The sequence below is a fragment of the Erythrolamprus reginae genome, chromosome 2 (assembly GCF_031021105.1).
Source record: "Erythrolamprus reginae isolate rEryReg1 chromosome 2, rEryReg1.hap1, whole genome shotgun sequence".
In the NCBI taxonomy this organism is placed as follows: Eukaryota; Metazoa; Chordata; class Lepidosauria; order Squamata; family Dipsadidae; genus Erythrolamprus; species Erythrolamprus reginae.
Genome location: NC_091951.1, coordinates 18,002,162 through 18,029,907, shown reverse-complemented (window position 1 = coordinate 18,029,907; position 27,746 = coordinate 18,002,162). Strand labels below are relative to the sequence as shown.

General features: G+C 45.4%; 1 protein-coding gene across 1 annotated transcript in view; it reads right to left on the bottom strand.

The window, feature by feature from the left end:
• Positions 1-8,237: 8,237 nt before the first annotated feature.
• Positions 8,238-27,746, bottom strand: part of LOC139159827 (zinc finger protein 420-like) — a 30,437-nt gene continuing 10,928 nt past the window's right edge. Inside the window, exons 2-4 of the mRNA XM_070737236.1 lie at positions 24,770-24,995; positions 20,483-21,306; positions 8,238-9,555 (exon numbers count right to left, since the gene is read on the bottom strand). Of these exons, the coding sequence (XP_070593337.1) occupies positions 8,703-9,555; positions 20,483-21,216 (1,587 nt within the window). The 5' untranslated portion in view covers positions 21,217-21,306; positions 24,770-24,995 and the 3' untranslated portion in view covers positions 8,238-8,702. The remainder of the gene's footprint in view (positions 9,556-20,482; positions 21,307-24,769; positions 24,996-27,746) is intronic.

Below are 27,746 nucleotides of genomic sequence, written 5' to 3'. Positions count from 1 at the left end.
CGCAGATCCTGGAGAGTCTTTTGGAAAGGGAGAGCAGCCCCACCTGCCCCGAGTGGGTTCCAGGATCCTCTCCTGAGAGATCCAGCGCCGATCCCCACTGGTCCAAGTGGAACCCATGAAGGGAAGCGGGGATCCAGCAAGTGGGAGGGGCCTCTGATCCCTCTCCCAGCAGCCCCGCCCATCCTGGCACCTTGCTCCTCCCCCTCCCAGCCGGGGCTCCGGGCCGTCCGAGCTGCCTCTGCCCATGGGAAGAGCGCTCTGCTGGGCCCCTCTGGGTGGGGCGGCCTCCTGCTCCAGCATCCTGGAGGGGAAGGGAAGCTCCGCAGGGGCCACCCAAGAGTGGCGGATGGCAGCGTCTGCCGAGGCTGGAGAAGAGGGCCGGGAGGCAGCAAAACCCCCGGAAGGAAGAGCCGCGCTCTCTCTCTCTCTCTCGGTGGGGGAAATGCGGGCGCCGCCCCGGACTTCCCTCCGCGGCTGAGACGGGGCGGGGAAAGAGAAGCCCCCTCAGCTGATCCCTTCCAATCTGGTGGATCCAGAGATCCCAGAAGTGGGGAGGCGGCAAAACCCCTGGGAGGAAGAGCTGCTCTCTCGTTCTCTTGGGTGGGGGAAAGGTGGGTGCTGCCCTGGACGCTCCAGGCTCCCCTCTGCGGCTGAGGTGGGACAGGGAAAGAGAAGCCCCCCTCAGCAGATCCCTTCTGATCTGGTGGATCCAAAGATCCCAGAAGTGGATCTATGGGAAGCTGCTTCCGCTCCTCTCTGCCTTTCCCATCCTATGGATCCCTGCAGGTGGCCCAAGCACAGTTTTGCCCCCTCTTCCCTCATTTCCCCCCAAAATCAACATCCCCTCCTTTGGGGGTCTCAACACATGTGGCCAATTCTGGCAATCTGGCCACATGGGGTTCACGATCCCTTTTGGATCCTCCCGATGTGGGGAAATCCTTTTCTTATTCTTCGGGTGAAAATCTGAGGCTGAAAAGGGCACCTTGAGAAACCAGGTTGGGGGAACGCCAGAAGGAAGATCGGGAATAAGTGGGGGAAAGACACTGGAAACAAGGAGACTGCTTGGAAAGATGGTTTAACAGTGGACAGAAGGACCATCTGGTTTGAGGTCCCTGGGGAAAAGGAGAGTCACCGGCCTCCAAGACGCTGAAGAAGAAAAAAAGAAAGTTGCAGAAAGTTTTTTAGACCCCCTGTTGGGCTCCACCTCAGAGTTTCCTGTTCCTGTACAAGGAATGCACTCTGATTGGTGGTCAGACTCCCAGGGGCCGGGGCTCTTAGCTGACACTGAAGGGTTCTGTCTGTTTCCCAATCTTGGCTGATGTAATCTTCCCAGGTGCCCTTAGCAGAGTTTCTGTTTGCTAAATGTTTCTGCCTGAAGGGGGTAGATCTTTGTTATGTAAAATAGACTTCCCATTGACAAAGGTGGGGGGGATGAGTGAGCTGGGCTCTGGCCTTAATGGTCCATTGACAAAGGTGGGGGCTACTAAGAGTGAGTCTATTTCCTGCCTAAAAACATGGAAAATTTAATGCTCTGCTTATTTAATATGTTCTAAAATGTTTCATTTACTAGGAGACGGGTGGGTGTTAACTTCCTACATAAGAAATATAGAGAATCACACAATCTTACATTTGGAAGGGACCTTGAAGGTCTTCCAGTCTCGCCTCTTCCTCCAAATTTGGACCTGGGTCCCCAGTACACTCAAGAGGAAATCTCCAGTAATTTTTGTCACCCCACGTCTCTTGGAGGCAAACTCTTCTGCTGTTCATTGACTCTCATCTTCTCCTGCTTAGTTCTTGTTGTATTACAAGATAGCAAGGGAGCTCTGACTGTGGAGGGGGTCCCCAACTTATGACTACATTTGGGACTGGAATCTCGGTCATTCAGTGAAGCAGTGAGATCAGACAGGCATAATCCCAAAGCCTTGTTTTGTGCCATTCTCCAAAGTGCGTGACCCACACTGTTCCCAAGCAAGGTGTCCCAAAGCATCTCCAAAGCTTCTCCATTAACTGGGCAAATGACCTGTGCCAGGACTCACGTGGCCCCTCCTCCCAAGTAAGGCAACCCCAGATTGCTTACCTGGGACTTTGTCTGCTTAATGACCCGTGAAATTGCTTTAACAGCCTGACATCAATCCCTGGGGAGATCCTGCAGAAGACAACCAAGCAAGGGATCTGCAAAACAATGGAAAAACAAAACAAGCAGAGCTATTACTAGAAGCCAATACTGGATGGTCAACAACAGATCATGGCAGAGAAATCTTATTGCATCCTTTGACCAAATGACTGAATTAATGGAATTGGGGAATTCAGTGGACACAAAATATATGGATTTGGGGGAGGCATGTGATGAAGCAGACCACAAAATACTTCTTTGCAAAATAGAAAAATGCGGGATAGACAGGATCACCACCAGATGGATTCACAACTGGCTGACCAATAGCATTCAATGCGTAGACGGCAATGGGAGTATATTTTACTTTCATCCAGCACCTTTGGAGCAAAAGCCTATTTTTCTACATTGTTCATTTGTCCACTAAAGAGTAAATTTGAGAGAGGCATGTGACCCCAAAATACTTCTTTTGCAGGAACGAAAAATTGTTCATTTGACCACTGAAGAGTAAAAAATGCTTATAAAACTATGATTTGTTTACTCACTTTTAAATTTGCAGTTAAGAGCTCTCTGGATAACTTGTTATCTGTCTGGATCAAGGCCAGGTGTGACCCTCACCAATGGCTGGTTTGACTTCTCCTGAATGGATTTGGCCCTTTTGTATAGGAAGCTGCTTCTACAACTGGGCCAAGATTCATAGAAGAAACCAGCAAGATGGAAGCCTAAGATGGACCAAATGCAGAGTTATGCGTAGAGAAACTCAAAGGAAAGTGAGGGAGATCAGATGGGGAAGAGCTATCCCAGCGGCCGATAAGGTCCCACAGAGTGAGCCTTCTCCGGGTCCTGTCGACCAAACAATGTTGTTTGGCGGGCCCCAGGGGAAGAGCCTTCTCTGTGGCGGCCCCAGCCCTCTAGAATCAACTCCCCCCGGAGATTAGAACGGCCCCCACCCTCCTTGTCTTTCGCAAGTTACTCAAGACCCACCTATATCGCCAGGCATGGGGGAATTAAGACATCTCCTCCAGGTTTTCTTATATTTTATGTTTGGTATGTATGTGTTATATGGTTTTTAAATTGTTGGGTTTTTTAAATATAGTTTTATTATTAGATTTGTTCCATTATTATACTGTTTTTATTATTGTTGTGAGCTGCCCTGAGTCTTCGGAGAGGGGCGGTATACAAATCTAATAAATTGAATTGAATTGAATTGTGGGAAAAGGGCTGCTCTTTCCTGCTCTTTTTGGAGGCTGCAAGGCCATAAGAATTCCAGGCTTCCTGGGACCCAGAGCAACCTTGAATAGGAATTTTGGGAAATATTCACACTTAGGAAAGAGAACCTTCCGGCCATCAGCTTGTTCTGTTTCCTGCTTTGCAAGACAAGCCCCCCAAAAGTTCCTTAGAATTTGTGCTTTCTAAAACACCCACCAAGAAGCGGCTGCCACTTCACAGCCCCCTCAGGGAAGAACAAGGAAAATACTGATTTTTACTGATTCTGCCCAGCGTTTAAAACCAGCAAAAGAAGCAAAGGATTTCATTGTTCACCTTTTATACTGAGAAGAAAGAAAGAGGAAATTCTTGCACCTAAAGACGAGAGGGGCTCAATTCAATCAACGTCTTTTTCCTCCCAACCCTCCCCCCGCCCTCCCTCTTCCACTGAGCGTAGTCTCCACAACGTTTTAAAAGCTCCATCATTCCATCGGCAGTTGCGGGATATGCTTGCTTGACGGACCACAGAGAGACCTTCTGAAAGCCATCTCCCCAAAGCTCCTTCCCGGATCCACCCGGAGCCCCCCGGGGAGCCTTGGCTGGACGAGGAGGGGGCAGATCCAGCCCGGGGACGGAGCCCCCTTTGTCCCCCAGGAGGGATGGGAGGGATCCGCTCCCGGTAGCCAACGCCAGAGGCGGATCTCCCCGAGGAAATTCCTGCAAGCCGAAGAGGGGGATCCGCAGCTGCTGTTGGCGGGGAGAAGATCTCCTGGCAGGAGGGAGAGCAGCCTTACCTGCGCCAGCGTGGATGCTCTTCGAGCGAAGCGGGACGAGTGGAGGGAAGCGGAGATCCAGCGGTTGGGAAAGAAGGGGAGGGGCTTCTGTTCTCCTCTGGGGATCCGCCCCCGCCTTGAAGCCCCGCCCTTTAGGTTCCTCCTCTCTTCTTTTCCCCTCTGGCCTCCCTGTTAGGACCACGTGCTCCGAAGCCTCCTGGGATCCTCCGATAGGGTTCCTCTGACGCAGAGTGTCCCTCTCTGGACGTTGGAAGCGGGGCTGCCCCTCTTGCTCGCCTCCTTGTGCCTCGTCTCCTGCGTTCCCTTCAAAATGCCCGCAAATCCCAGCAATATATATAGAGTTCACTTTTGTTCCACCTTCTAAAATACTTTATTGACGTTTCCTCCTCACTGGATCCTGTCTCTCCCAGGGACTCAGAATCCAAATAGCTTCACGGCCACTGGTGCTGGGGCTGCACGATGCCCCCCCATCATGAGAATTTAAATTGGGTGGGTGGGGTCTCTTAAGCTCCAGGTCACCCAGCTGGCTTTGATGGCCAAGGAGGGACTAGACTAGAACTTCCTTTCTAGCCCAGTTTCATCTATTGGACCTCCGCTCCAGAATCAAGACGGCAGCTTCTTCTGCCCAGTTGAAGTTCTGTGCCTTTTCAGGGAAGCCTCCAAAGCCCCCTAGATCCCTTCCGATCTTCTCCAGAGAAAGGGGGGGAGAGAGAGGGGAGACAGAGAGAGGGGCAGATTGTGTGTGAGGGAGGGAGAGACAAAGGGATAGAGGGAGGGAGAGAAAGAAAGAGAGGGAGGGAGAGGGTAGGAGGGAGGGGGAGAGAGAGACTTGGAATGAGGTCCAGACGACAGAGGTCTCCGAAGAAAGGGGCAAAAATCGGAGAACGACCAAACTTTATTCCGGGATCTTCCTTCGGGTCTCTCTTACCAGAAAAAGGGGGATCCCGAGCCAGAGAAAGAGGGAGATCACTGCACATTTGGGGCTGAAGGGCGGGAAATCCGAAGGAGCCGCTCCGTCCAGACGTCCTGAGCAAGGGAGACGCGTGTTTCAGGGAAGGGTCTCCCGTTTTTCTTCCGGGAAGCGAAGCTGCGCCTTTCCCGAGAGAGCCGAGCGGAGGATGCCCCAGGGAATTGGGGTGGTGGGGAGGCTGGGAGAGGATCCGGCTGGACTGGGAGGGGAGTTTTCGGGAGGGAAAGGGCTGTCAGCGATCCCACGTGATTGGGGGAGGGACACTCACACCTGGGAGATTTGTGTGTGCGCGCAGGTGCCCGAGCACTGCCCGTTCAGCCCCCTCAGAGACCCCCAAGTCCTGGCAAGCTCTGGGGCTGCGCCTCCTCTTTCCTCACCCCCTGCAGCCCCACTCCAGGCTTGATCGGTAGGGAGGGCCAAAGGAAGTCCACCCTCTCCACCGGGGCTGCCATGCACCCCCCTTGAGCTGTGGCCCCCTCAAAAGACTGAACGGATCCCTCCCCAATATTTTCTCTCCTCCAGGGGGTGAAAGACACTGGAGACTCTGCTCGGACACCGATGACGCTGCAGAAAGGAGAATTCTCATTGGCCCTTCCGTTTTCCTGGCTACTCTCATTTCCGAAGTTCGAGGAGCCCCTCCCTCCCTTCAGTCAAGCGTCCTGGGGGCTGAAGGGGCGTCTCTCCTGTATGGGGTCTGGAGGGGGGCTCCCTGGGGGCTCCTTCGCTCTGGGCTCTTCGGGAGAAGGTTTCATGTCTTCAGGAGCTGCTATTCAGGCGGGAACTTGTGAATTTAACCACGGCAGCACATGCAGGGAGAGTTTGAAAGGACAACTCAGACCCCCCCCCCCCCTCCAGTAGAACCAGAGAGAAGATTTTCAGTCTGGGGGAGGGGGTTGCAGCTTCATGGGGCTGTTTAGGGGTTGCTTCATGCCAGGACTGGAGGGCAGTGTGGACTTCCTTTTCTGTACCCCTCCCATGATGCTCAACCTGAATCTCCCTTTCTCTTTGTGCCTGGAGGGGTGGACTAGATGCCCCCTTAAAGTCTTTTGAGTCCTTTGCTTTTGAAAGGGCCAAGTGGAGGCAGGGGTCTCTATGGAGAGCCTCCAACCTCCAGGCCGTAGTTGTCCCTAAGAGATTTTTCCAAAAGTAAACTGGCCTTTCTTGCCCCCCCCCTTCTCATCCCAGAAGCTTCCCCAGTTCAGAAATTTCCAAATCCTACATGGGAAGAAACCGGAATATGCGAAGACCATCATACCTGTACCCGTAATATTTTCCATGTCTATGCGACGTTTCGGTGAAATCACATTCACCATCATCAGGCTGAAGTTGTAAGCTTCGTGCTGCTGTAAATAAATATATATAATTATATATTATATCTTGAACACCCAGTTCTTATCTAGAAAAGTTGGACCGACGGCCGCAGGCTGGTCATAGACAGCGGGCGGGACGCATCTTGCCCAGGTCTGCTCCAGTGTTGGATGGACTGCTGGACCAGTTGAGCATCTGCCTGCCTTTTTCCTCCCTGAGAAGATGGGGGAAGCCCCTCAGGAAGCCCCTCCCCTTCCCCTCATTTCCCTCCCCCCCTCCAGACCCCCCCACCATATAGTGGATCCTGCTGGGACCAACAATTCCCCATCTTTCCTCTAGGGGGCATCTTCTGGTAGCCTCTTGTGACAGGCTTCCTGGTGGTCCCTCTTCTAGTACCTGCTGGAAACTATGGGCCCTGGACTCCGGTATGGACTTCCTCCTCCTCCCCCTCCTCCTTCCTGAAGCCCATTTTCTGGTTCAGGGGAGGTCCATATGCCACTTAGGTTGCACATTATGGCACAAATGTGGCTGTCTTCTTGTCAGTTTTGAGTCACCCAGACCATCTCCTGAAAAAGGCCCCCTGAATTATTTTGAACAATACTTTTATTAAGGATTATGTGCCCAGTAAGAAAATTAGTACAAATATTGTGAATATTAAGAAAAAGACAATGAAATCAAGGAGAAAAATTCCTTCCAAAAATATAATAGGAAAAAGAAACCTTTCCCTCTTCAGATATTGACAAAATTGAACGGGTCCAAAGACGGGCTACAAGAATGGTGGAAGGTCTTAAGCATAAAACGTATCAGGAAAGACTTAATGAACTCAATCTGTATAGTCTGGAGGACAGAAGGAAAAGGGGGGACATGATCGAAACATTTAAATATATTAAAGGGTTAAATAAGGTCCAGGAGGGAAGTGTTTTTAATAGGAAAGTGAACACAAGAACAAGGGGACACAATCTGAAGTTAGTTGGGGAAAGATCAAAAGAAACGTGAGAAAATATTATTTCACTGAAAGTGTAGTAGATCCTTGGAACAAAGTTCCAGCAGACGTGGTTGGTAAATCCACAGTAACTGAATTTAAACATGACTGAGATAAACATATATCCATCCTAAGATAAAATACAAAAAATAGTATAAGGGCAGACTAGATGGATCATGAGGTCTTTTTCTGCCGTCAGTCTTCTATGTTTCTATGTTTCATCCTCAGCCAGAAGATTCAACAACAAAACTTTTATCGCTAAATAAGCCTTCAGATTCATTACACCCTTCGTCTGGTTTTCACCTAGGTTTTCTGTTTTCCTCATTGATCAACACTGTCTAGTAAAACTTAAGAAACATACCAGGTTCTTTGACTTATAACTGAAGGACCTTATGACCAGAAATCCATTATAAGTTGTGGTCGTAAGTCAAGGACTTCCTGTACTCTACAAAACATTATTGTTTTGTAGAGTACAGGAAGCATAAAATGTATCAGGAAAGACTTAATGAACTCAATCTGTATAGTCTGGAGGAGAGAAGGAAAAGGGGGGACATGATCGAAACATTTAAATATGTTAAAGGGTTAAATAAGGTCCAGGAGGGAAGTGTTTTTAACAGGAAAGTGAACACAAGAACAAGGGGACACAGTGTAAGATAAAACACAGGAAATAGTATAAGGGCAGACTAGATGGACCATGAGGTCTTTTTCTGCCGTCAGTCTTCTATGTTTCTATTATATCTACTCCCCAGATACTTATAACCCTTTTGCATAATCACTCCGATAAATTTATAATGTGACTTTGGGAGCAAAATATTCTCACGCTCCCAACATTTACACTCATTTGCCCCATTGTGTACATTGTCTATTCTCTGAGGTCCTTTTGTTTCAGTAGGAAAAACATTTTACTCACACCAAATAATTGTAGGATTTCCCTTCTGTCACTGTGGGAAGCTCCTGGTAAACATTAAGATTTATTGAAAAAAACTGCCCCCAACTTTTTTCACAACCGAATAGATTTATCTCTGCAATGGCCTTTCCTGTGCTTTTAAAATATTGATTTACTATGAAAAGCTTTCTCACACTCTGTGCACTTGTGAGGCTACTCTGTGTGACTTCTGGTGTGCACGCAAAGTGTTGAAGGATGGGCAAAACATTTCCCACACTGCAGACATTTATAGGGTTTTTCTCAAGTGTGGCTTCGCTGATGCATCACAAGATAATCTTTCCGTGAAAAACATTTATCGCACTCTGAGCATTTGTGAGGTTTCTCTCCTATGTGGATTTGGCTGTGAGTTCTAAGTGAACCAGATTGAGCAAATGTTCTCCCACATTCTAAACATTTGTAATTTTTTTCCCCGTGTGAATTTTTATGTGCTCCTGAAGGTGTGAATTGCTACTGAAAAATCTTCCACAGTCGATACATTGATAGGGTTTCTCCCCTGTGTGGGTTTTGTGATGCCTCCGAAGGCCTCCCGTTTGAGCAAAATATTTTCCACATTCTAGGCAGCTGTATGGCTTCTCTCCTGTGTGGACCCTCTGATGCCTTCCAAGATTTGATTTTTTGGAAAAGCATTTCCCACACTCCCCACATTTGAATGGCTTCTCTCCCGTGTGGGTTCTCTTGTGATTCTCAAAATCTCTTCGTGTAACAAACCTTTTCCCACACTCCTCACATTCATAGGGTTTTTCTCCTTTGTGCCACCTCTGGTGTTGCCGAAGGTTAGAAGAATTCACAAATCTTCTCTCACATTCTGTGCATTCATAGGGTCTCTCTCCAGTGTGAATTCTCTGATGTCGCTCAAGGTTTGATTTGTGGGTAAAACATTTCCCACATTCGAGGCACTTTTCATTTTTTTCACCTGTGTGTGTTTTCAAATGACACTGAAAAGATGAACTGTGGGTAAAACATTTTCCACACTCAAAGCACTTGTAAGATTTGATTCCTGCATGAGACTTCTCATGGACCCAAAGAGCTGATTTCCAAGAAAAGCTCTTCCCACATTCCCAACACTTGTAAGGTTTCTCCCCTGTGTGGATTATCTCGTGGTTTCTAAGAGTGGCTTTTTCACAGAAAAATTTCCCACATTCCAGACATTGATATGGTTTCTCTCCACTGTGGATTTTCTGATGTGTGAGAAGTCCTGACTTTTGACTAAAGCACGAGTCACATTCCTCACACTTATAGGCTTTTAGTGTTGGGGGCCTTCTAAGATCTTTGGAGTTTTTCCTAGAGTAGGATTTCTCAGCCTCCAAACCTTGACTGGATCCACTTCCCACATGGTCCTTCCTGTGGGTCAAAAGGCGGGACCTGCGAGGAAAGGATTTCCCACACTCTGAGCATTCATAGATTCTTCCGTGATTTTTCGGAGGGCTGCTTGTGTCTGACGGGGGATCCAGGGGTTTCCCAGGCTCCATGCTTTATGGTGTTGGCTGCCTTACATTGATCTTCTATTATCTGTTGATAGTTGGCTTGCAGGTAAGTAATTTGTTACAATCTTTTCCCCCCTGTTAGAAGGAGAAAGAAGAGAAGAATTATATACATTTTTGTGAAATATTAGCCATGGCAGGGACTTTGGGGGTCTTCCAATCTGAGTCTCTTCCCAGGGGAGGGTGCTCAGTACACCTGAGGCCAAGTAAGGAAATCCCTAAATTTGTAAGAGAGGTGTCCTCAATGTATGACCATGCTTGGGACTGGAATCTCGCTCTTTCAGTGAAGCAGTGTATCAATTCTGAAACGGGTCTTGCCTGCATTCCAGAAGGCAAACATCATCGCCCAGAGGATCACTGGTTGTCCTCTCCCCTCTTTGGAAGAGTTTTATAGCTCCTGCTTCCTTGAGGAAGTTCAAAACATCATTTTTAAAGATCCAGCTCATCCTGGGCACCCTTTTTTAAAAAATTATTACCATTTGCCAGATGGTAGAGGTCAATATAAACAAGGACAAATAATCTGAAAAACAGCTTCTATCCCAGAACAGTAACTAGATTGAATTCTACTGTATAGTGCAATGTTAATGTATTATCAGGAGTTTTCAATTCAATTGCATAGAATGCGAAGGATGTGTGTTCGGGTTCTATTTTAATAGTTATAATGTACACTGAAGATAGCATTTAATTTCATTCTACAGGGTGCAATGACAATAAACTAAATTAAACTAAGCTAAGGCATCGCATAAGGAAAAGAGAAAGCAAAAGAGTTCAAGCCAATGTAAACAACCCATTTCTGATTTATTACTATTTAATAATATATCATCAGTCTGTTTAATATAAAATGTATTAGAATTGAAATTACTCAAGATAAGGTTTAGAGGGGGAGAGAAGAAGTAGTTGGAGAAAGGTAGAGGTGGGGTGGAGAGAGGGAGAAAGGGAGGGAGGGAGGGAGGAAGGAAGGAAGGAAGGAAGGAAGGAAGGAAGGAAGGAAGGAAGGAAGCAGAGAAAGGAAGGAAGGTAGATAGGAGAAATGGAGAGAGTGGGAGGGGAGTGAGAAAAGGAAACATGAATACAGACTGATAACCTATTAATATAACAGAGGTGCTGATGTGAAAATAAAAGAGATCAGCTAGAATTATGTAACTATGTATGCTATGGATATGTTTTCAAGGTATATGCATTGGTCCTGGGTTGGGCCTAGAGGAAAAAGGAGCTGTGACGTTCCTTCAATATACCAGGGTGATCCGACATAAAAAGACATATAGCCCCTCCCTGGTACAGAGCTGGAGGGATCAAGGTCTGGTGGCTCAACTGCTAATTCTCTGCCTTACAAGGCAGAGGCTGCCAGATCGAATCCCAGTAAGGAAGGGTGTGGCTAGCTGATGAGGCCAGAACAAGGCCGAAATGGTGCCATCCTAGTCTCCCTTAATTTTAAAATTTCAGCTAAAAACATTTGATACATACAGAATATAGTTGTCGGCTATGAATAAATTAACTGCCTTGAAATGGTCCTGGGTTGGGCCTAGAGGCAAAAAGGAGCTGTGACATTCCTTCAATATACCAGGGTGATCCGACATAAAAAGACATATAGCCCCTCCCTGGTACAGAGCTGGAGGGATCAAGGTCTGGTGGCTCAACTGCTAATTCTCTGCCTTACAAAGCAGAGGCTGCCAGATCAAATCCCAGTAAGGAAGGGTGTGGCTATTTGTGTCGAATCACATATAAATGATTGGACACAAAAATATGTAACCCTTCCCTGGTGCAGAGCTGAAGGGATTGGATACTGTAGCCTAGAGGATAATTCTCTGCTTTACAAGGCAAAGGTTGCAGGTTCAAGTCCCAGTGGGTATGGCTAGCTGATGAGGCCAAAATAAGGCCAAAATAGATCTATCCTAGTCTCCCTTAATTTTCAAATTCAGCAAAAAAACATGTGACTGTCTCCTTAAGGCATTGCATTAGGGGAAATGTAGTGAAATTGCACTCTGGGTAATGTAGTTTTACATGTGACTACATCTGTGTATTCTTATTGGCTCTGACTCGGGAGAGAGAATTCCCAGGGGTCCTTTGTCTTCATTTGCTAAGCAGGCCAGCCATAGATACTACTCCTAGAGCCAGGGTCAATTTAATTTCTTTTTACCTGAACAAAATGAAAAATTATTTTTTTCTTCGGGGAGGGGCAGTATACAAATCTAATAAATTATTATTGTTATTATTGTTATTATTGTTATTATTATTAAAAATTATGCTGCAGAAGAATCCCATCATAACTGTGAGTTATCGTGAGAATGCCTGTAATAAAATAATTTGAAATACCCCGTTGTGCTGAGTTGTCTGACTGGAAAAATTTGATCTTGTACCAGAAACCCCTCCCCCCCCTCTCAAAACTTCCTTTGTGCTTTGGAAAAAACCCACCGAGGAGGAGCTCCCACATCGCAGCCTCTTCCGGGCAAAACAAGGAAAATACAAAACTTAGAAATTCTACCCATCTTTTAAAAGCAGAAGCAAAGAAAAGATTAGCATAAAAACAAAGGATTTTATTTTTGGCCTTTCAGGCGGAGCTCAAAGAAAGAGGATTTCTTTTGTGGCTTAAGAAAAGACAGAACTCAATTCAACCAATTTAAACTCCTTTCCTGTCCTCCAAAGAGCTCAGAGTGTGTTAATAACACATCACAAATCTCAGTCAATATTTTAAAGCACAATTTAAAACTCCCCAGCCATGTACTTGCGAGATACGCATGCGCAGAGACCTCGTGGTCTGATGGAGAGAATTTGTGGAAAAAAATTTCCCCCAAACTTCCTTCCCGGATCCACCTGGATTCTCCCGGGGAGCTGTGGCCGTCGAGGAGGAGGCAGATCCGGCCCAGAGGTGGAGCCATGTTTACCCCCCTGGGAGGGAAGGGAGGGATCCACTTGCTCCCTGCAGGCAACGCCAGAGCGAGATCTCCCACAAGGAAATCCCTGCAAGCCGACGAGCGGGATCCGCAGCTCCCTTCCTCCTGGCGGGGAGGAGATCTCGTGGCAGGAAGGGCGGCCTGGAGGCCGGAGGGAGAGAAGCCTTACCTGCACCGAGCGGGATGCAAGAACTTCTCCCGAGGGATCCAAGGCCGATCCTCACGGGATGAAAGAAAAAGGAGATCCACCTTGGGAGGGGAGGGGGTGGGACTTCCGGCTTCCTCTCGAGCTCCGCCTACTCCTTGAAGCCCCGCCTCTTCTCTGCCCCTTCCCCTTTTCACCGAAGATCACGTGCTCCGAAACACTGTGTGTTTTTCTGATTAGTGTCTTTGTGTGTGTGTGTGCGTGTGTGTTTGTGAAGCTGTCTGTTGGAAGGCTGCTATCATGTCTCCCCTGGCCCTTCTCTTCTTCCATCAATGCCCAACTTCCTGCAACTGCTCTTCATATGCAATCTGCCTTCACGGGATCCATGTGCTCCAAAACCCTTTGTGTGTTTTTCTGATTGTGTCTGTTTGTTTGTGTGTGTGTGCAAGTGTGATTGCAATGGAAGCTGAAGCTCTGCAGCTGCCCTGAAAGAATTTGTTTGTTTGGTTATATTTATATTTATATATTTTTATTTTTATTTTTATTTTTTTTAATTTTTATTTATTTATGTATGCCGCCCCTCTCCGTAGACTCAGGGCAGCTAACAACAATGATAAAAGAGCATGTGACAAATCTAATATTTAAAATAACTAAAAACCCTTATTAAAAAATCAAACATACACACAAACATACCAGGCATAAATTGTATAGACCTGGGGGGGAAGGAATATCTCAATTCCCCCATGCCTGACCACAGAGGTGGGTTTTAAGGAGCTTACGAAAGGCGAAAAAAGTGGGGGCAATTCTGATCTCTGGGGGGAGCTGGTTCCAGAAGGTCAGGGCCGCCACAGAGAAGGCTCTTCTCCTGGGTCCCACCAGACGACATTTAGTCGACAGGACCCAAAAGCCCCCAAAAGAGTCGGAGGGTCCTTGGGGCTCCCTGAGGTTGGTGGGTGGTTGCTTCCCTGATGTTGTTACCTCGTTTGGGTCATGAGACGTCTCCAGGGAAAGCCCCAAAAGTCAGAGACCCCCAAGGACCCCCCATTCCCTCCCTCGGCTCTTCCCCTTGACTGACTTCAAGGGCTCCTGGCATTTCTGGGGCTGTAGAAGAGGGGGGGGATCCTGACCCAGAGGAAGAGCAACTCCAAGGGGAACTCCATCCCCCCACCCAGTTAGGGGAAACTCTTCCCTTGTGCTACAGTGGGATCCACTTCTGGGGAACCAGGTGTCTAAATCAAGGGGCTCACGGGGGAGTGAAGACGCGTTATATTTAGCGTAACATGATTTATGAATAATAATGAAAAATCTCAGTAAAGAAGCAGAATATACTTTAAGAAATGTAAATTTATGGTTTTTATTGTATTTATTCATTAGAGTTGGAGGGGACCTTGTAGATCATCTAGTCTGACTCCCCCCCCCCGGCCCAAGAAGAAGACCCTACACCACTTCGGACAAATGGCACTCCAATCTCCCCTTGAAAGTCCCAAGTGTTGGACCGCTCACAACTTCTGCAGTCAAGCTGTTCCACTGGTTGATCACTCTCACCATCAGAAACTTCCTCCTTATTTCCAGTTTGAATATCTCATTGGTCAGTTTCCATCCGTTATTCCTTGCATTTGCTGGCTGGGGAATTCTGGGAGTTGAAGTCCAAATATCTTCAAGTTGCCAAGGTTGGGAAACACTGCCTTGGAAAACAGCCTGACCCCCTTCCTCTCTGTGGCAGCATCTCAGGTATAATAATAATAATAATAATAATAATAATAATAATAATAATAATAATAATAATAATAATAATTATTATTATTATTATTATTATTATTATTATTATTATTATTGATGATGATGATGATAATAATAATAATAATAATAATTTATTAGATTTGTATGCCGCCCCTCTCCGAAGACTCGGAACACTGCTCTGATGCCTCCCCTGACCCTTCTCTTTGCTAGACCAGCCATGCCCATTTCCTGCAACCTCTCTGCCATGAACCCCCCCTTGAACTGTAGCCCCCCCAAAAAGGTTGAACGGATCCCTCCCCAACATTCCCCGCTTCTCTCTCTGCGCAGAACTCTCTCCTCCAGGGGGCGGTGAAAGACAAGGGAGAGTCTGCCCAGATACTGATGACGCTGCAGAAGGGAGAATTCCCATTGGCCCTTCCGTTTTCCTGGCTACTGTACTCTCATTTCCGAAGTTCGAGGAGCCCCTCCCTCCCATCAGCCAAGCGTCCTGGGGGCTGAAGGGGCGTCTCTCCTGTATGGGGTCTGGAGGGGAGGCTCCTTCGCTCGGAGCTCTTCGTGGGAAGAACGTTTCATCTCTCCAGGAGCTGCTGCTCGGACGGGAACTTGTGAATTCAGCCAGTGCAGAGAAAAACGAGGCTGCAGGGAGGGGATTCTGGGGATCCCAGCCTTTTTATTTATTTTGTCCAATACACAATAATACACAATGAAGGTTATAGAGGATATAGTAGAGAATATATATGAGATCTAGGAGAGACTATAGGACAGGGGACGGAAGGCACTCCAGTGCACTTATGTACGCCCCTTACTGACCTCTTAGGAATCTGGAGAGGTCAACCAGTGCATAGTCTAAGGCAGAGGTCCTCAAACTTGGCAACTTTAAGACTTGTGGACTGGATGGAGAATTCTGGGAGTTGAAGTCCACAAGTCTTAAAGTTGCCAAGTTTGGGGACCCTTGGTCTAAGGGTAAAATGTTGGGGGTTAGGGGATGATACTATAGAGTCCGGTAAGGAGTTCCATGCTTCAACAACCTGATTACTAAACTCATATTTTTTATAGTCAAGTTTGGAGCGGTTAATATTAAGTTTGAATCTGTTGTGTGCTCTTGTGTGTTCATTGTTTTTGTTTCAGCCACTCTCTTAGCTTCTAACTTCTAGAAAGGGCTCCTTGAAACTGTTTTGCGTCTCACGGAAGAAACTGACTGGAGGGGAAAACAGAGAGAGAGAGGATTTGTATTGTGTTGCAAACGAGGGCACAAGACAGGCAGATCAACTCATCAGGAGGAGATGTCCATCTGCATATAAAAGACACGTGAAGGATCAGAGGATGGAATGTATGTACACGAGGCCCTGGGGGGTCAGAGGAAGGGTCCCATGTGGAGATGGGACCCAGGTGTTGAGATAATGGACAGGAGAGCAAGGAATATGAACTCTGGGGGGGTAAAAACATTTGATCTTGTCTTCATTTCTTTGCCTTAGAATAAATGTTTAAGCAGCTTTGCTCCTGATTGTTCTGCCGGGCTCTATGGTATGAGTCTCCCGAAAATTCAAGGGTACAAATTGCAGACACACACGCTTGAAAGTTCAAAAACAATGTTCTTTATCACAAAAATTCAAAAGAAACAAAGCACCCTTTTTGTATTGCAAAGAGCACTCGTCCCAAAACAACCTGGTAGTCTGTACAATCCCCTTAGTCAGTCTTTAAGTACTTAGCTAGCAGCTGGGAAGAAACGTCACAGCCCTCCTTCTTCCACGAAGTCAAACACACACACACTTTGCTCTGCTTTGGTTTCAAAGTCGTGAAAAATCAACAAAGTCCGGAAACAGCAACAACGATCAGATAATCTTCCACAACGGCCAAACCCACACGCTATTTATATCAGCAGCTCTAATTACTGGAGCCCCACCCAAGCACAGGTGGCCTCTCTTATCTCCTGTAATATGCCCTCAATTGGTCTCTTCTATTCATAATTTTGCGCATGCGTGGGTCTAATCCTCATCCGAATCAACCAAAGATAATGGAGATTGGCTTCCTGGGCTGTGTGCCAATCCCCTCTTCCAAGTCACCCCCACCTTCTTCTTCGTCCGAGGAAACTGCACTACCTGCCTCTGTCGGCAAAAAAACATGCCTATGACATGTTGATGTTTCCCCTGCATCCACCTCCACATTCCTTGGGGCAGGAGCTGGGCCAGAGCCAACCACAACACTGATAAACTGATTAACAGAGATTAAAAGAGACCTTGTAGGTCCTATAGTCCACCCCCCCAAGCAAAAGTCCCTACACCATTTCCGACAAATGGCTGTCCAATTTCCTCTTGAAAATCTCAAGTGTTGGAGCTCTCACAAACCTCCAAAAGAAAAAGCTGTTCCATTGGTCAATTGTTCTCACTGTCAAAAATTTTCTCCTTATTTCCAGGTTGAATCTCTCCTTGGTCCATTATTTCCATCCATTAGACCTTGTCTGGCTTTCTGGTGCCTTGGAAAACAGCCTGACCCCCATCCCTCCTCTCTGTGGCAGCCCCTCAGGTATTGGACCACTGCTATCATGTCCCTCCTGGTTCTTCTCTTCCCTAGACTCCCCATGGCTTTTTTGGCTATCACTGCACACTGCTGGCACATGTTTAGCTGGTCGTCTGCAAAGCTAGAGGTATAACAAGCAGGAAGAGGGAGATTGTGATCCCGCTATAGAGAGCGCTGGTGAGACCACATTTGGAATTCTGTGTTCAGTTCTGGAGACCTCACCTACAAAAGAATATTGACAAAATTGAACGGGTCCAAAGACAGGCTACATGAATGGTGCAAGGTCTTAAGCATTAAACATATCAGGAAAGACTTAATGAACTCAATCTGTATAGTCTGGAGGACAGAAGGAAAAGGGGGGACATGATCGAAACATTTAAATATATTAAAGGGTTAAATAAGGTCCAGGAGGGAAGTGTTTTTAATAGGAAAGTGAACACAAGAACAAGGGGACACAATCTGAAGTTAGTTGGGGGAAAGATCAAAAGCAACATGAGAAAATATTATTTTACTGAAAGAGTAGTAGATCCTTGGAACAAACTTCCAGCAGACGTGGTAGATAAACATAGAAACATAGAAGACTGACGGCAGAAAAAGACCCCATGGTCCATCTAGTCTGCCCTTTTACTATTTCCTGTATTTTATCTTACAATGGATATATGTTTATCCCAGGCATGTTTAAATTCGGTTACTGTGGATTTACCAACCACGTCTGCTGGAAGTTTGTTCCAAAGATCTACTACTCTTTCAGTAAAATAATACTTTCTCATGTTGCCTTTGATCTTTCCCCCAACTAACTTCACAGTAACTGAATTTAAACATGCCTGGGATAAACATATATCCATCCTAAGATAAAATACAGAAAATAGTGTAAGGGCAGACTAGATGGATCATAAGGTCTTTTTCTGCCGTCAGTCTTCTATGTTTCTAAAAAGGTTAACCGGTCAGTTACAAGATCAAACTGAGACAATAATATAATATCTCCTCTTGGGGAGTTACAGGGGGGTCTATTTGGGGGGGATCGAAAAAAGCCTTCATAGAAAGCGAGCAGGGATGGGGATTGTTGGGGAGAAGGAAAGTTTGGGGTATCCAAGGAAGGTGGGAGTCAAAGGGCTGGGAGTGCCCAGGATTATGGGTGTAGTTATCCTTATTTGTCACCCCCTCCCCAGATCCCCCCCAAACAGGAAGAAGGATAGAGAAGCATGGAAATGACTTTCCTTCCAGCTCAGAGAGTTCCTGGGGGTCTCTTTCCTTCTCTTGTATTTCCTTCCATTTTTTGGGAGGCGTGTGGGGGGGAGAGACCCCACCGAGATTCAAGATTCCCTCCAGTATGTTATATGGACTGCTAGACCCATTAAGCATCTTTCTGCCTGCTTCCATTATGGGAAGATGGAGGAGGTCCCTCAGAAAGCACCTCCCCTTCACCCCATTTTCTCCCCCCTCCCTCTAAATAAATAAATAAATAAATAAATAATCTAAATAATCAGGAAGAATCTGACTTTTAAAATATTTGGAATAAGGTTTATGTTTGGTTAAATAAAAAAAAACCAAAATGCTAAATGATCTGAAAGTAATGTAAATATATAAAAATAGTTTATTCTTTTTAAATTATCGTTACCAATGGTGAAAATATATAAAAACAAGAATTCTTTTCATTTTAAATTACTATGCTGTTTTTGAAAATTCTAGTATATTCTTTTTCTGTATTAGAAAGACTTCTAAAATAAGTGGGGTAATTGCAGCCCCAAGTACATGTTAAATATATGTTTGTCCTGTTTGTCCTTTTTTCGAAAATTAATACATTTTTTTTAAAAAAAAATGACGCATGAGAAATTGGAATGGTTTTAGAGGGCCGGACTAATATAATTAACTCAGTTCTACCCAATATGGTATATTAATGCAGTGATTTTCAACTTTTGAGCCGCGGCACATTTTTTACATTTACGAAACCCTGGGGCACATTGAGAGGGTGGGAGGGCGGCTAAAAAAAGTTTGGACAAAAAAATTCTCTCTCTCTCTTCCTCCCTTTCGCTCTATTTCTCTCTCCCTCCCACTTTCTCTCCCTTCCTCTTTCTTTCTCTCTCTCTTTCCATCCCTCTTTCTTTCTCTTCCTTCCTTCCTCTCTTTTTTGCTCTTTCTCTCTCCCTCCCTACCTCCCTCTATGTCTTTCTCTCTCTCTCCTTCCCTCCCTCTTTCTCTCTCTCTCTTGCTTTTTTTCTTTTTCTCTTTCCCTCTCTCTTGCTTTCTTTCTCTCTCTCTTGTTCTTTCTCTCTCTCTCGCTTTCTCTCTCTTGCTTTCTTTCTCTCTCTCTTGTTCTCTTTCTCTCTCGCTCGCTCTTTCTCTCTCTTGCTTTCTTTCTTTCTCTCTCTTGCTTTCTTTCTCTCTTATTTTTTCTCTCTCTTCCTTTCTTTCTCTCTCTGAGCTTCGCGGCACACCTGACCATGTCTCGCGGCACACTGGTTGAAAAACACTGTATTAATGGGTAGAACTGAGTTAATTATATTATAATCATAAATTATAATTATATATTATATATATAATTATATATATATCTTGAACACCCGGTTCTTATCTAGAAAAGTTGGACTGACCTCCGCGGGCCGGTCACAGACAGCGGGCGGGCCACCTCCGGCCCTCGGGCCACATCTTGCCCAGGTCTGCATTAAGATGTGTTAAAAAAAAGGGCTTCCAACGTTGTTCACAGCTGAAGAGATTTAACTCTGCTATGGACTTTCTGGTAACTTTTTAGGTTTGTACACTTGTGAGTCTACGGAGAGGGGCAGCATACAAATCTAATAAATAAATAAATAAATCCTGTGTGACTTCTGATGAGCCTTTGAAGTGTTGAAGGATGGACAAAACATTTTCCAACCTCCAGACATTTCTACGGCTTTTCTCCAGTGTGGATTCGCTGATGCATCACAAGAGACTTTTTCTGGGAAAAACATTTATCGCACACTGAGCATTTGTGAGTGTTCTCTCTTGTGTGGATTTGACTGTGACGTCTAAAGGAAGATGAACAAGCAAATGTTCTCCCACATTCTAAACATTTGTAGTTTTTTTCCCCCGTGTGAATTTTTATATGCACTCGAAGATTTGATTTCTCGCTATAAAATCTTCCACAGTCGACACATTGATATGGCTTTTCCCCTGTGTGGGTTTTGTGATGTCTCCAAAGGCTTTGCTTGTTTATAAAGCATTTCCCACAGTCTAGGCAGCTATATGGCTTCTCTCCTGTGTGGACCCTCTGATGGATTCCAAGGTAATATTTTTGGGAAAAGCATTTTCCACACTCCCCACATTTGAATGGCTGCTCTCCTGTGTGGATTCTCTCGTGAACGTTAACATCTTTTTGTGTAACAAAACGTTTCCCACACTCCCCACATTCATAGGGTTTTTCTCCTTTGTGCCACCTCTGGTGTGCCCAGAGCTCACAAGAACCCACAAATCTTCTCCCACATTCTGTGCATTCATAGGGTTTCTCTCCAGAGTGACGTCTCTGATGTACCACAAGGCTTGATTTCGTAGACAAACATTTCCCACATTCGAGGCACTTTTCATTTTTCTCCCCCGTGTGTGTTTTCCAATGACGCTGAAGATGTGAACTGTGGACAAAACATTTTCCACACTCAAAGCACTTGTAAGGTTTGATTCCTGCATGAGACTTCTCATGATATAAAAGACCTGATTTCTGAGGAAACCTCTTCCCACATTCCCAACACTTGTAAAGTTTCTCCCCTGTGTGAATTCTCTCATGGCTTCTGAGAGTGGCTTTTTCACGGAAAAACTTCCCACATTCCAGACATTGATAAGGTTTCTCTCCACTGTGGATTTTCTGATGTCTAAGAAGGCTTGACTTTTGACTAAAGCATAAGTCACATTCCTCACACTTATAGGCTTTTAGTGTTGGGGGCCTTCTGAGATCTTTGGAGTTCTTCCCAGCGAAGAATTTCTCAGCCTCCAAACCTTGACTGGATCCACTTCCCACATGGTCCTTCCTGTGGGTCAAAAGGAGGGACCTGCGAGCAAAGGACTTCCCACACTCTGAGCATTCATGGGTTCTTCTGTGGTTTTTCGGAGGGTTGCTTGTGTCTGAAGGGGGATCCAAGAGTTTCCCAGGCTCCATCCCTTCTGGCAGTTGCTGCTTTATGTTGATTTTCTATTATCTGTTGATAGTTGACTTGCAGGTAAATAATTGGTTACAATCTTTTACCCCCTGTTAGAAGGAGAAAGAAGTAAAAAATTATATTTCCTTTTTTGACACAGAATCATGAAATCTTAGCCTTGGTAGGGACCTTGAGGGTCTTCCAGTCTGACCCTCTTCCCAGGATAGGGTGTTCAGTACACCTGAGGCCAAGTAAGGAAGTCCCTAAATTTTAAAGAAAAATGTATATCCTCAATATATGACCATGCTTGCAACTGGAATCTCATTCCTCCAGTTCAAGCAGTGTGTCACCTCTGAAACGGATCAAGCCTGCCACAGCCATCTTCCATTTCTCTAGTTGCCACACAACTCAGGGAGGGGGGAGAAGAATGGATGCCATCTAGCCAAAGCAACCTGCTATCTCATGGGAATCAAGGTCATTCTCAACAGGGACGAGCAGGAGAATGGAACTTGTTGCCAAGGAGATGCAAGAGCACCTAATTGGGCAATGTGACCTGTGACCCTAGAGGAGGGGAGGTCTCTAATGTTTAATTATGCTAATCATTGAGTCTGTCATCTGCACCTCTATAACTGTCTGGTTTGGTGCTGCAACCCAACAGGCTCGACACAGACTTCAGAGGATAATCAGAATTGCAGAAAAAACAATTGCTGCCAATCTGCCTTCCATTGAGGACCTGTATACTGCACGAGTCAAAAAGAGGGCGGGGAAAATATTTACTAACCCCTCACATCCTGGACACAAATTGTTTCATCTCCTACCCTCAAAATGTCGCTACAGAGCACTGCACACCAAGACAACTAGACACAAGAACAGTTTTTTCCCAAACGCCATCACTCTACTAAACAAATAATTCCCTCAACACTGTCAGACTTTTTACTAAATCTGCACTTCTATTCTACTAGTTTTTCTCATCATTCCTTTCACCCATTTCCTCCCATGTTGACTGTATGACTGTAACTTGTTGCTTATATCCTAAGATTTTTATTAATATTGCTTCTTCGTTGCTTATTTGACCCCTATGACAATCATTAAGTGTTGTAACACGATTCTTGACAAATGTATATTTTATTTTATGTAAGCTGAGAGCATATGCACCAAGACAAATTCCTTGTGTGTCCAATCACACTTGGCAAATAAAAAATTCTATTCTATTCTATTCTAAATGCATGGGAAACAGCTAGAGCTGACCATGCTTGGGCCACACAGCTCATGGAGGTGGAATAAGAATGGAATGCAATCTAGCCAAAACAACCTACTAGGACAAATAGGCTGAAAAAAACAGCTTCTATCCCAGAACAGCAACTAGATTGAATTTTACTGTATAGTGCAATGTTAACACAATATCAGGGGTTTTCAATTCAACTGCATAAAATACGAAGCATATGTGTTAGAGTTCTATTTTTATAGGTATAATGTACACTGAAGATGGCATTTAATTTTGTTGTACAGGGTGCTGTGATAATAAAGTAAACTAATTTAACCCTGCTGTTCTCCTCGCATTTACTATACACTTGTTAACCTCCGGGTCCTTTTAGACCCGGAGTATAAAAAGGTTGGTTCTAGATACTGGAATGGTCTTCTTGAATACTTTTTTCACTAGTATACTAATTGGAACGTTTCCACAATGAAATGAAAATTGAAGTAAAAAAAAATTGCTTATTTGTTTATTTTGCTCATAAAAGTACACCCTCCCCCCGTTTTTGTGCAATTTTGTTCATTTTTATCTAGATTAGGCTGCAAAATCAGACTTTTTTGACCATCTTTGGCATAGGCATACTAATTTGAACTTTTCTGAACACAATGAAATGAAAATTGAAATGAAAAAAAATGATGCTTATTTGTTTATTTTGCTCAGAAAAGGGTCTCCCCCTAGTTGTGTGCAATTATTTCACTTTATATATATATATATAAGGCTTCCAATTTTCAATTTTTTGAAAACCTTTGCCCTTTGTCTACTAATTTGAACATTTCTGAACACAATGAAATGCAAATTATCAGCCTATTTAATATAAAACTTATTAGAACCGAAATCACTCAAGGGAAGGTTTAGAGGGAGAGAGAGGAAGTAGTTGGAGAAAGTTAGAGGTGGGGTGGAGAGAGGAAGGAAGGAAGGAAGGAGAGAAGGGAAGGAAGATAGATAGGAGAAATGGAGAGAGTGGGAGGGGAGTGAGAAAGGGAAACATGAACACAGACTGATAACCTATTAATATGACAGAGGTGCTGACGTGAAAATAAAAGAGATCAGCTAGAATTATGTAACTATGTATGCTATGGATACGTTTTCAAGGTATATATATATATCTGGTGGCCTAGAGGTTAATTCTCTGCCTTACAAGGCAGAAGCCCCAGGATCAAATCCCAGTAAGGGTATGGCTAGCTGATGAGGCCAGAACAAGGCAGAAATAGCGCTATCCTAGTCTCCCTTAATTTTAAAAATTCAGCAAAAACATATGATACATACATACATACATACATACATACATACATATATATACAGTGATACCTTGTCTTACAAACTTAATTGGTTCCAGGAGGAGGTTCGTAAGACGAAACAATGTTTCCCATAGGAATCCATGTAAAAGCAAATAATGCCTGCAAATCTTTCAGGAAAATCCCAAACTTTAGAAGGGAGGCGAATAGAGGGCAGGGAGGAGCAGCTAAGGGGGGAGGGGTGGAAGAAACAAGGCTAGGCTAAAGGGTGAGTGGGAAGGAAGTAAGGCAAGGGGGGCGCCCCTCCCTTTTCTTTCTTCAAAAGACACCTTTTCAGTGCCTCTGCAAGCACACTGTTCTCCTACTTTTGTTAATGCAAACTCTTTCCCCCTCCAAGCCGCCCCTCCATTTTCTTTCTTCAAAAAAGGGGGGGGGAAAGAAATCCCTTCATCCCAGCAGCAGCGGCTTGGGTTCGTAAGGTGAAAATAGTTCGGAAGAAGAGGCAAAAAAAATCTTAAACACCGGGTTCGTATCTTGAAAAGTTCGTTAGAAGAGGCGTTCGTAAGACGAGGTACCACTGTATATGGAAATGGAGCTTTAAAAATACATTCCATCCATTTCTGATTCTTATCCCTTTTCCCTGCTTCATCTCATTTTTCCACATATGAGCTCCATCTCACCACGACTTCTCGATCTCGGCTTCCTCATGATACTTTGTGTATATTTTATAAAAATAAAGTAAAAAGGGGGAAACGACAGAAAACATTACTGCATTCTTTGACAAAGCGACTATAATCCTGTGGACATAGTATATGTGGGCTTCATTAATGCATTTTACAAAGTCGACTACAACCTAGTTCTTGACAAGATAAACAAATTGTAGCATAAAATCACCACCTGATGGATTCATAACTGGCTGCCCAACCGCATTCAACATATAGTCCTCAATTGAACTACATTATGCCCTCAGCAGCACCTTGGGAGCATAACCCAATTTTTCTGCTTGCTCATTTGTCAATTAAAGATTTAAAAAATGGATGCTAGTTCTGCAAACCAATGTTTAACCAAGATTTGTTTACTCACCTTTAAAGTTATAATGAAGAGATTTCTGGCTCAAGGCCAGGAATGACCCTCACTGATGACCAATTTTCCTTAATCGATTGGCTCTTTGTGCAGGAAGCTGCTTCTCCACCCAGGCCACAATTTCCAAATTCTCTGGAACGGAGTCCTGGTCAAAGGTTGGTGGATCCCAATCTAGGAACGTCTCTTTCTGCTCTGTGAAGATCACGGCCACATCCTCACTGCTCTCCTGCAAAGAGAAATGAAAAAGGCTCAGATGCAGACAATGACATTGAACATGATCTGTAAATGACCTGGAAGAGGGAGGAATAAATAGGATTATTCGATGAGGATACACAATAATGAAGATTGAATCATAATTCAAAAATATATTAATAAGACAAAGTGGAAGAAACCAGCAGGCTGAAGTCCAACAGAGACCAAAGCATAGTTGTGGGAATGAAAACTCAGTGGAAAAGGAGAGAGACCAGATGGGGCAGAGTGTGGGTGAAAAGGGCGGCTCTTTCCTGCTCTTTTTGGAGGCTGCAAGGCCACAAAGATTCCAGTTAGGCTTTTCATGAATTTATTTACAATTATTCAAGTGAACCTTCTGGACCTCAGCTTCTTCCAGCAGCTCCTCCCAAGACCCCCCTCAAAACGTCCTTTGTGCTTTTGAAAAAAACCACCAAGTAGGAGCCCCCACATTACAGCCTCTTCTGGACAAAACAAAGAAAATATAAAGCTTAGAAATTCTACCCACCTTTTTAAAGTAGAAGCAAAGTAAACATTAGCATTAAAAGAAAAGATTTCATTACAAGATACCGTATTTTTCGCTCCATAAGACGCAGTTTTTTTCCTCCCAAAGTAGGATGAAAAATCAGCCCCGTCTTATGGAGCGAAGATGCAGGCAGAGGGGGGGCGGCGATATACAGTAGAACCTCGACATACGAATTTAATTGGTGCCGGAAGGAGGCTCGTGAGTCGAAAAGCTCGTATGTCGAAACATTGTTTCCCATAGGAAACAATGGAAAAGCGATTAATGCGTGCAAGCTGGATACTACAGTACTGGCAGCGAACCCGGGCCGAGTGGATGGAAGGAGCCTGGCGGCGGGCAGGGCTTGGCGGGACGCGCGAGGGAGCGAGCGATCCGGCGTGTCAGGCTGCCCGGGAAGGCGAGCGGTGCGCGGTAGGCGCAGGGACGGGGACAGGGGGGGGGAATCGTCTGAACGCGGTTCCGAGTTGGGGGTTCGGGGGGGGTGCTGGAAAGCCCCCCAGGCCGGCTGCGATCTTTTAAAACAGCCGCGCCGCTTCTCAGCTGACTCCTGAAGCCAAAAGCCAAAGGCGAACTTCCGCGCTTCAGGAGTCAGCTGAGAAGCGGCGCGGCTGTTTTAAAAGATCGCAGCCGGCCTGGGGGGCTTCCCAGCACCCCCCCGAACCCGGGTTGGGGGTTCGGGGGGATGCTGGAAAGCCCCCCAGGCCGGCTGCGATATTTTAAAACAGCCGCGCCGCTTCTCAGCTGACTCCTGAAGCGCGGAAGTTCGCTTTTGGGTTCAGGAGTCAGCTGGGAAGTGGCGCGGCTATTTTAAAAGATCGCAGCCAGCCTGGGGGGCTTCCCAGCACCCGCCCCCCCCGAACCTCTAAAATCTAGGTGCGTCTTATCAGCAGGTGCGTCTTATAGAGCGAAAAATACGGTATATTAATTTGATTAACAATGAATTTCATTCGTTACTAATAATTAACCTTTTGATACTAATACAACTTATTATCATTAATTAATAACGCTTACTATAAAAGAATGGAACTAAAATGAAGAGTATATATGCTAATGATATGAAAATCTGCAAGAAATTTAGGAATGTATAAATTAAAACCACTAAGTAAGGAGAGAACAAGGTTATCACTCTTATTTTTAATGCTGTGTGTTTACTTTTGTATGCAAAAGTCTGCAGAGAGGGGCGGCATATAAATCTAAATAATAATAATAATAATAATAATAATAATAATAATAATAATAATAATAATAATAATAATATATTTATATATAAAACTTTCTTTTTTCTAATAAAAAATATTTTTTTAAAAATATTTCATTGTTGGCCTTTTAGATGCAGCTCAAAGAAAAACGATCTCTTGGGTGTTAAGAAAAAAATGAAAATCCTGATAATTTAAATATTTTCTTACCCCTCCAAACCCTCCCCTCCCCATTGCAAGGAGGTCAGACTCTGTTACGAATCTGCACAAATGTTTTAAAGCTCCCTGAACTCCACTTTTCCCAAGTGAACGTGAGGGATCTGGATGCTCAGAGATCTCCTGCTCTGACGGACCACAGAGAGACCTTCTGGAAGAAACTCCCCCCAAACCTCCTTCCAGGATCCAACTGAAGGCCCCCCCCCCCCGGATCCTTGGCCGGGCGAGGAGTCCCCTTTGCCCCCCTGGATGGAAGGGAGGGATCCACTTATTCCCTGCAGGCAACGCCAGAGCTCTTGATCTCCCCGAGGAAAACCCGGCAAGCCCAAGAGGGGGATCCGCAGCTCCCTTCCTGCTGGCGGGGAGAAGATCTCCTGGCCGGAGAGAGAGCAGACCCACCTGCACTGAGCGGGATCCAGAAGTCTTTTCAGATGGATCCAGGGCCGTTACATGGAGGAAGCGGAAATACAGAGAGTGGGAGGGGACAGGCGAGTGCGGGGCTTCCAAACTCCTCTCAGTCTCCGCTCCCACCATGCGGCCCCGCCCCTTCCCCGCCCCCTCTTCTTCCCCCTCTGCCCCTCCCCTTTAGTATCCCCCCACCCAGCCAGGACCACGTGCTCGGAAAGCTCCTCCTCTGATGGGCGTCGGTGTGAAGGGTTCCGCTGCCCATGGGGAGAAGGGTGTCGCCCTCTGCAGGCTGTAAGCGGGATTTCTTCATCCCCAGAGACCCGACAGGAAAGAGGAATGTTTGGGGGAGGAGCCCAGATCGCGTTCTTGTTCCCATGGAGACAACACGATACAAGAGGGAAACCGG